Source organism: Suricata suricatta, chromosome 4 (assembly GCF_006229205.1).
Source record: "Suricata suricatta isolate VVHF042 chromosome 4, meerkat_22Aug2017_6uvM2_HiC, whole genome shotgun sequence".
Lineage (NCBI taxonomy): Eukaryota > Metazoa > Chordata > Mammalia > Carnivora > Herpestidae > Suricata > Suricata suricatta.
The window spans coordinates 43,875,132-43,885,386 of record NC_043703.1 but is presented as its reverse complement, the minus strand read 5'-3'; the positions used below and the strand labels follow the sequence as shown (position 1 = coordinate 43,885,386).

General features: G+C 38.5%; 1 protein-coding gene across 2 annotated transcripts in view; it reads right to left on the bottom strand.

Moving 5' to 3' along the window:
* DIAPH3 (diaphanous related formin 3) overlaps nt 1–10,255 on the bottom strand; it is a 499,951-nt gene that overhangs the window by 380,013 nt on the left and 109,683 nt on the right. For both annotated transcript variants that reach the window (XM_029936634.1, XM_029936635.1), the window contains one exon: nt 6,395–6,525. In XM_029936634.1, coding sequence (XP_029792494.1) covers nt 6,395–6,525 — 131 coding nt within the window. The remainder of the gene's footprint in view (nt 1–6,394; nt 6,526–10,255) is intronic.

Here is a 10,255-nt window from a genome sequence, read left to right as displayed (position 1 = left end):
CTGAAACATGATTTTAAGGGTGTATCTGAGGTGACAAGAAAGTAAATTTTCCTTAAAAGAAAAACTGAAAGAGAGGAATTCAGAGAGGTATGCCAAGCTTTAGTCCCATTTGCTCTGCCCTATGGGACAGATGCAAAGGAAATCAACATTTCCTTCGTGATTGTGGTACAGAGTCTAAGGGATAAGAGGTAAAGCCTAGAGGCCATGATCAAGGCTGGGACACACGGCAAAAATGAAAATCTCAAAGGCTCACATCTGCAATAAGAAGGTTGGCTAGAAAGAACCCACCCACCTGCCCAGTAAAGGACCAGGCAAATATGTTCTGGCAACTTATAGCCCAAGTTAGATTATATGTAAGGTGCCTGTGTGAGGAAACAAACATAACAAAAATAAAAAACCAAAACATCTCAAGCCCAGAAATTTTAGTTTAAATTGGTCCCGGGTTATAAGTATCCATGTGTCCAGTAGTCAAAAATCATTCAATTCTTTCTAGAAAAATATATCTTCAAAATAAATCTCAAAGAAAAAGTTCAAAGGGACAGGAGGCCACTCTCATTAGAGAGCATACAAAGAAACAAGATACAAGCAAAGATGGAAGAATTAAAAAACCACCAAATAACCAGGATCAAGACAGGGAAATTTTCATTTACTAGAATTACAGACCAAGAAAGTAAGGATATTTACTAAGTTTAAAGAAATAAAGCAGGATTAAAAATAAGCACAAAGCAACAAATTATGGAGGGGGGGGGGGGAAAGGAGTTTTAAAACATAAATAGAGGCAGATGGGTGGCTCAGTTGGTTGACAGTCCAACTCTTGATTTTGGCTCAGGTCATGATCTCAGACTCTTGAGATCAAGCCCCACATCAGCTCCTCTCTCTCTGACCCTCCCCTAGCTCACACTCTCTCTCTCAAAATAAACTTAAATAAATAAAGCAGAACCAAGGAAAAATAACAGGGATACAATTATAATAATAGAAATTTTAAATGCAATGTATAGCTCAACGGTATATTAGACACTGGTGAAGAAACAGGAAACTACAAGATCTAATAAATATAAGTGCTTCCAGAATATAGAAGAAGACAACTAGATGCAAACTATCAAGGTGTTAATGAATAATGGCATATGGAGGAAGAAGCCCTGCATTCTATGGTTTACATACCGTAGAAAAAAATGAGAAAAAATTTTAAGCAGATAATAGCTGAAATTTTCACAGAATGTATTAAGGACACCAAACCATACTCAGGAAGGCTCCCCAAAACCCTAGAGGATACATAGGAAAAATTCCACTTAGACACATAAAATCAACTATAGAACACCAAAGACAAAGCATTATAAAGCAAGGCAGAGGAAAAGGCAGATGACGTGGAAAAGAATGAGTTTGAGACCAAGAGCCAAGCCTTTGAAAACTGCAAGGCAAGGCAGGAGAAGAAATATTATCTTCAATGTACTAATCTAAAGTTCCTCCATTTCGTGCCCTAGGAAAACAATCCTTCAAAGGTAAAGGCAAATTAAGTGGTTTTCTGACAAATAAAAGAATTTTACCACCAAAAGACTTTGGCCAAGGGAACCTAATGCTATACTTGAAGCAAGAGTAAAATCATTGGAGACAAATGTGTAATACCCAAAAAGGAAAGACTAAATGTGCAAACATATATACATACCTGTGGTTTGACTCAACAGTAATAGCTAATTTGTGATATTAAAAAGAAAGAAATACAATTAAAATATCACACAAACCTAGCATACAAATTAACAGAAGGTAATTGGTGTTAAAGTATTTTTAGGTAATATTCTTATGTTCAAAATACAGGATGTTGCTTATTTTTGTCCCTTTTGTATACATGCATATTACATTTCCTTTTTGAGTGTGTACATGCTAACTTTCTTTTCTAAGATCAAAAAGAGAATATGTGTTCCAAGTTAGTAAGTAAGGAAAAGAGTGAAAGGAGAAATTAAAAATCTACCCAAAAGAATTTAAGAAAGAAGAGGAAGCAGGAGAGAAAGAACACCGAAAAGGAACAAACAGCAGAAGGGTGGATGTGGAAAGGAAGATGAACATGGTGCAAGCAGCATAAACTACCTGAAAATTCAAAATGAAACGTTAGCTACAGATTCCAATACATTTTTACCATGGCTATGAAAACATAAAACTACCAGAAAATTACAGACTATCAGATTTCTTTAAAAGAGCGTTCGTATGCTATTTACAAAAGAGCTTCCTAAAACATAAGAAAAACTAAAAGTATAGGAAAGTATGGATCATGATGGTATGTGGGTAGATGCACATATCAACATACTTAAATCCATCAAATACAATACAGAGGGGAAAAGTCTCAGAAGAATGCATGGAAGATAATGCCGTTTACATGAAGTTCAAAGAGATAAAACCAAATAACACACAAAGACCACATACATGGTGAACCCATAATGAAGAGAAACAAAAGATAAGCCCCAAATTCAAAACAGCGCTAACCACAGCATAGTGGGAGAATGGGACATAGAATTAAGCAGGGATGGACGGAAGCTTCAAAGTACAAGCCTTATTTCTATCTTAGCCTCACAGGTAGGCAAGAGGGTACTTGTTTTCCTCTTATCAAAATGTCTTTACTACATGTTTAACAATTTATGAAAATAACATTTTAGGGGTGCCTGGGCAGGTCAGTCAGTTAAGCATCGACTTTGGCTCAGGTCATGATTTCACAGCTCGTGGGTTCGAGCCCTGCGTCGGGCTCTGTGCTGACAGCTTGGGGCCTGAAGCCTGCTCCAGGTTCTGTGTTCCCCCGCTTTCTCCCCTCCCCAGCACTCTGTCTCTCTCTTTCACTCTCAAAAATAAACATTAAACAATTTTTAATAGGCAATAAAAATAAATACATAAAAATTTCAGTAACTATTAGTAACTTCAAAATTATTGGTCTGGACTTTTTTCTCCACATCATGTTGGTATCAATTACTATGTTGATCTATTGCTTGTTACAACCTTTCTTATTTGTCTCTTCACACATGTGGTATATGGCACAAAATATGTGCCAATTCCAAAATTAAGCTCTCCCACCAGCTTTGTGTTTCAGCCTAGAAATGCAGAAAAACTAGATTCCAAATATGACACCGATCAAATGGAATAAAGACCTCCAAAGGCTGCTCACTTGCTTCGCGATAAACATTTTACTGCACATTTTTCTTAAAGTGATTTTTTTGAAGTGACAGTTATTATCCTAATCAAACCTTAGAAATTTAATGAAAAGATAATGTTAGGGAAAAAAATATTCCTTGTAAACTTCAAAATGCACACGCTAAGTATGAGTAAAGGAAAATAATGCCTAAGATTACAAAACACGAGACCTGATGGAGTGGATTTTCTGAGACAGCAATCGTGCCCTTGACAGCTACATCAAATTGAGAAAATGAAGATACATTTTGTAACTCATTTGCTATCTGCATAGATGAGTATGGACGAAAATGCTTGTTATCAATCATAATAATGTTAGTGTCTACTTTTTTATGTTTCCACCTCAACGTGTTCAATAGCTGAAACATAATTGTTGCCTATGTCAAGATCCACTAAAAGTTGTAATTGACAATTTGAAGACGTTGGTCTTTTCCTAGTGTTCCAAAAATAAAGCAACTGTGTCTTTTAGCTTAAAACTGTCACCAAGAATATTGAATAATCAATAAAACTTCAAAACAGAAGAACTTTGTGGTCTTCAAATCAACTCTTCATAAAAGGTGGCAAATAACATGGGATCTAATGCACTGGTTTTCACATAATTCATTGTCCGGAGGGTAGAAATTTGACGTGGCTCATAACTGGTAGGTAGCATTTCAGAAGCAGTTAAGTGATTTGGCAAGTATTGCGTATCTGGATGGGGGTGAGGTGGAGGGGAGGGAGGTTTTCTTCTTGTTCTTTGATTTTTTATTTAAATAAAATTCAATCCCAAACCAGCACTGCAGAACTATTGTTAATCAGTTCACGTGTTTCTTTTTCCAACTTTATTCACAGACTTTGAAGAATGTTAACTCTGGATTACTCAATAATACTACAGGGCTAACAATGATCTCAAAAGATTCTTAAAACTATTTTATTTCTTTTTCTCTTGAAATTCAGTCACACACTATACATCAAAAAATATGAAAAACTGACTTTGTCAGCAGACACAAGACTAATAGCCAAGTCCAAAGGTTTGAACATAGGCATAAGTTCAACTTTTACACATCCAGAGGAGTCATTTCACTAATTGGAGCACTGCACACAGAAATATTCTTGAGTAGCTTCTCAATTTTCTCTCTACATCAGGTGCCACAATTTCAGAAAAATTTCTCCAATGCTAAGATTTTTATCATTTATAGGGAAATATTGATAGCTTGTGGATTCTGGATAATATATTCTAGAACTGGCTCTTCTTGGAAAAATAATTCCATGTTGTTTTTTTTTTTAAATAAAGTTTAAGCAAAAGAGATATAGCATTATTTCCTAGCAGTTTAAGGTGAAATCACATATAAATGAATCCACTGTAATATACATGAACACATTACTGAAGTTGTTCTTTTGCTATCATATTCATCTAATCAAATTATGAAGATAACAGGAAGGGTCTACTTCTAATTAAGTTGAAAATACCCATTGCTCAGTGGTTACCAAATAAACTAAGACATGTAATGCATCTCCCCAATCAACCTCAAAATACCCTCTAACTACATTTATTTTTGTAATGTTTTTTTTTTTAATTTATTTTTGAGAGAGAGAGAGACAGCATGAGCAGAGGAGGGTCAGAGAGAGAAGGAGTCAGAGGATCTGAAGACAGCCTCCAGGCTCTGAGCTATCTGTCAGCACAGAGCCCAATGCAGGGCTCAGACCCACGAACCATGAGATCATGACCTGAGCTGAAGTCGGACGCTTAACCGACGGAGCCACCCAGGCGCCCCAACATTTAAACTCTGTAAGAACAGGACCTGGATCTCCTCTGCTATTTACCCAAGCCCCACATCTAAGACCAGGCTTGGTAAATATTAGGTGCTCATTTATTATTTTTTGAATGAATATATTAAACAGGTACAGATTCAACTGGAAACCAGAATTCTTCATGTATGATTATACCTGCCAAAGAAACTCTCAGTTCAACTTAGTCTCTAACCGTAGCCAAGGTAAAACTTAAGGCAGTTCAAATTAAACTTCATTGTTTCAATTAACAAATCTTCACTGAGTACTTTTTATGTACTGTGTGCTATGCGTGGTAAAGAGAAGTAAGTAAGACATATAAAGCCCCCGTCTCCTTCCCACCATTAAGCTTACAGTCTAGAGAACAGACTGGAAGAGGGGAAATAGGAGAAAGCAAAGACAAAGTTGAAATATATTGAAATATACTTTGTTTACTTTTCATACCCCTCAGTTAAACCTCACTCACTTCATGTCTTAATAGGTAGGGTCTGTTTGTTTTAAATAGTTTTACTGTCAAGGATTTTTTCATACTATAGCCAAACTTCAGAAATGTCCATAAAAGTACTAATAGAAGACATCAAAGAGATTATACTATACATTATTAACCTTCATGGTTAATCATTCTTGCCCTGAGATTTACACTTAGACACACACACACACACACACACACACACACACACACACACACACACACCTAACACACAGATGTTTTCTTATGCAAAAACAAGTATTTTTATTCTACAAAGCCAAAACTGATCTACCGCAGACCCTTACAGCTCTGAAATTTTATGACTGCTCAGACATTTCATAACAACTTGTGCCTGAACTTTTTCAAGAATATTCCGAGCTTAAAAGTCTAAAACTTGATTTATAGAGACATCTCTATTAGGGTTGCCAGAATCAGGACACCTAGTTAAATTTGGATCTCAGGTAAACAAAAACTTACAGTGTCAATGTATCTGAAATTCAGATTTCACTCAGCATCTTGTATTTTTACTCACTAAATCTGGAAATACTAACCTATATGCTCCTATAAAGACATCATTGCTAATAAAGGATAAGTTAAATAATGCTATTTCTTGGTCAAACAAAAATCAGCCAGTATATATAGAATACCAAACTTCAGAGTGAAACTTGGCCATGTTAAATTGATAGGTTTTGATCATGATGGTTTTCTTTTAAAAAACACCATTTCTTTAAATTGTTAAGAAAAGAAAGAGTAAATTTGTTTTTTAAGTCCACGGGCTATGTATTGCTTGGATATAAATACAAAAGTACTAATGACATTATATTACATTATGCATTAAACATTAGATGCTCCATTTTTACCTTGAGACATCACTGAAGTATACCACCTATTAACAGGTACTTTAAACAAATTATTGAGTAAAAATAACAGATTAAGGACATCTGTTTAATTTACTAACATGCCCTCATGACGTTCAGATAGACGGGTTACCTGACAGGATTACTAGTCAAAGACACGCGCAGGGACTCCAGGCACGTGACGAGTCTCTCATCGGCGGACCCCATTTTCAGTTCATGGATGAATTCCTGAGGTGAGATCTGTCGCCTGCTCTTAAGACTTCCCTGTAATTTAAAGGAAAAAAAATTTATCTTCATTAAAGCACTATCAATTACATTAATCCTACCTTTCATATCACAGCTGCACCCAGCTACTCTGAGTAGTCTTACTTTGCGGGAATGATTTCCTCTGCTCACAAATATAAATTATAATCTATGATATTCACCGAAGATACAACATCAAAAGGTATGCAAATTAAAAGGACTTTCTCAGGGCGCCTGGGTGGCTCAGTCGACTTCGGCTCAGATCATGATCTCAGGGTTCATGAGTTCGAGCCCCACTCGGGCTCTGTGCTGACAGAGCAGAGCCTGGAACCTGCTTCAGATTCTGTGTCTCCCTCTCTCTCTCTCTGCCTTTCACTCGCTTGCAATCTGTCTCTCTCTCAAAAATAAACATTAAAAATTTAAAAAATAAATAAAAGGACTTTGTCTCAAATGCAAAATATGATGGAAAACAATGACGTGAATGTGTGTATATATATGCATATATATATATATATATCAAAGGAAATATCTGAAAATAATCTAGTTTAGGCACATGCAACATAAAAATCAAAACTCAATACAAGAAAAACCCTGTTAAAACGCATATTCTAAGCACCACAAAAAAAGCCTTTAAACCATTGACTCAACTACCATTAAGTGCCTAGTTCTAAGCACAATATACAAAGAGATGATCAAAGCCTAAGTCTGGGAAAAGAAATGCAAGCACAGAAGTAATGCTTTTCAGTGCAGTCTAGTTCCTGTAACACAGTACCTACTAAGGACCCAGAGGGGAAGGCCTGGGCGGAGCAGATGAGGGAAGCCTGAGTAAAAGAGAGAAGGGAAGTCAGTTCAGGGCACTGAGAACTAGGAATTTCTTCCCGACTGAATTAGGCACATGTGTACAACCTCAAATCAGAAGCACTTATAACCAAAGATATCGGCCAGGTCATGAAGGGACAGAGCACCGCTACACAGTTAGATTTTCCAGGGCAGTTTGGAGAGATCACTGTAGCAGTAGGAAATGCAGATTAGAAGAGCTGGAGTTCATTCATTATTCAACATTTAGTGCCTACTAAGTGCCAGACACTGTTTGAAGAGCTATGCAGAGAACAGTCAACAAGAGACAAACATCCCTCAGTACATGGAGCTTTCTTCTCCACGGAGAATAAAGCCAGGCAGGCAATAAATGAACTAAGCAGTTAAAGCAGCTGCTTTGTAGGAGAAATGCTACAGAGAAACACAGAAGCAGAGAAGAGGAAGAAGGAGCACAGGAGGTGGTTTGCAATTTCAAACAGTGCGGTCACAGAAAGACTCACAGAAAATCTGAAGACCTCGAACTTGAGTATGAGAGTAAAGGTGTGAAGGACAGAGAAGTAACCTCACCGGCATCTGAAAAGGTGTGACGGGAGGGACTGTACCCTCAGAGGCCACCCAAGGAACTCTGATTTTACTTTCAGATGAGAAGCAGCAAGACGGGTTAAGAAGGCACAGACATAGTCCAGATAGAGAACTGAAGCATGATGAACACACAAAGTCCAGAACTGCATCTACTTAAATTACAGCTTACACATCCCACAGGGAGGAACTATCCATGTCCAAGAGCAGATTAGCTGGGATGCCAGGAAATCAGATCCACTTCATTTCATTTATTGTTTATTATTAATTTGCCATAATACTATCCAAGGAAACATTTTCAATAACACACAACAAATTAGCACAGGAAAGGTAGAAAATTTTCATCAATAGCAAAGTGGTTGCTTACTAAAGATAATTTTTGAGCAAAATCTACAAAAATAATTTTGAAAGGACAAACGAAGTGATTTAGTGAAAATAAAAGATTACATTCAACTTGATGGCATTTATCAATGTCTTTTTCTGCTTTAAATTATTTAAGTAGAGTGGGGGAGCCAAGATGGCGGAGAGGAAGGGAGCACGGTAAACTCCGTCCGCCCCATTTATCGAACCTAGAAGGATATTACACTCATCTGCAAGAGCGGAAGGAGAAAATACAGACTCCAGAAAGAATAGAACCTAAAGGATACCTGAGTGAGTGAGGGCGAACAGGGGAGATCTGAAAACAGGCCAGGCCTGGATGGGCAGGAGAGACAAGATCGCCAGCCCAATGTGGGGGAAGTACGTGGAGCCCTAGAGACAAAGGGAAGAGACAGGGGAGCACACTTCTCAGCGAAAAGCGGCTGGAGAGCAGCAGCGCCAGGGGTGCGGACTCGGACTTCCCAGTGAAAAGCAGCCACAGCGCAGCTGCTCCAGGGGCGAGCAATTTGAACTTGGTTTTGGGAACAGGACCACAGACCACATTTCCACGGTGCACCTCACCCCCTGCACGGACTGCGCGAATCCCGAGTGCCCACAGGAAAAAATAGGGCCCACACGTACGCAAACCCCAACAAGGAGTCGGTGGCGGGGGGAGGCCTGGGCGCTCGCCTAGACTGCAGGAGCTCCCAGCACATTTCCAGCAGCACACACAGCCCATGAGCAACAGCGGAAACCAAGAGAGACTCAGTTTTTTTTTTTTCATTCCCCCATTGCAATCACCACCCAGGCTGGGGGTGGGGACTCCTCAATTGAGTCTGTGAAGGTGCGCACTTCACCTCCTGCTGCTCATTTCGCCTCAGGCAGGGGCGGAGCCTCTGAGAACAGCCTCCAAGACCTACCACATCAAACCACGCCCATCCACCAGGGGGAGCTGCTGCTGTTTTTATATACAAAAATTTTTTTTCTTCACTTGTTTCGTACCTATTTCTTTGTCATTATTACCTCTTTTTCCTTTTTCTTTACTCAATTCTTCTAAATTTTACTCCTTATTTTCCTTTCTCCTTTCTCCCTTACTTTTTCACCTTCTTGCAACCCAGATATATTCTCCTGTATCTCATCCTTACCTCGCCCCTAAACTTGTCATACACTTTTAAACGGTCTACTGTCCTTTGTTGTCTCCAACCCCTTTTATATATTTTTTTCTTTTCTTCTTTCTCTTTTCATTTTCTCTTCTTCTCTGCTTTTTGTCTCTTTCCCTCCCATTTACTTTTTCTTTCCCCCCTGTAATGTGTTTCTTTGTTTGATTTGTCTGCGTGTATGTGTGCTTCTGTTCCCTTGGTGTTTGTCAGTCTGTCTTCCTCCTTAGGACTACACCAAGAAACAAGCCAAAGTGTGCAAGAAGGCGAGTCCCAAATATTGCAGAGTAGGGAAATAAAATACTCACAGGCACAACAAGAGAAACTGAGAGACATCATTAAGAGAATATTTCCTGAAAAGACAGGCCCTGGACAGTCAATAAGCCTCCTTTAACAGAGAAATATTAATAGGTGCGCAGAGGACAACGAGCTTTCTAAAGGTGACAAGAGACAGAAAACTAGCAAAAACGACAAAACGAAGAAACTCTCCCCTGAAGAACTTCCAGGAGAGAGTCACAGCCACAGAACTGCTCAAGGCAGATCTAGACAACATATCAGATCAAGAATTTAAAAAGCTGGTCATAAGATTAATCGCCAGGGTTGAGAAAAGCATCAAAGAATCAACTGATGAGTTAAAAAAGGCTATAGGTGAGGTGAATAACAAACTGGAGGCAGACACCTCAAGGATTGACGAGGCAGAGAGAAGAATAGGTGAATTAGAAGATATAGTTCTAGCAAAAGAGGAAGCTGAAAAAAAGAGAGAGAAATTAATTCAGGAGCAGGAAAGGAGAATTCGAGATCTGAGTGATACAATCAAACGGAACAACATCCGGCTCATAGGA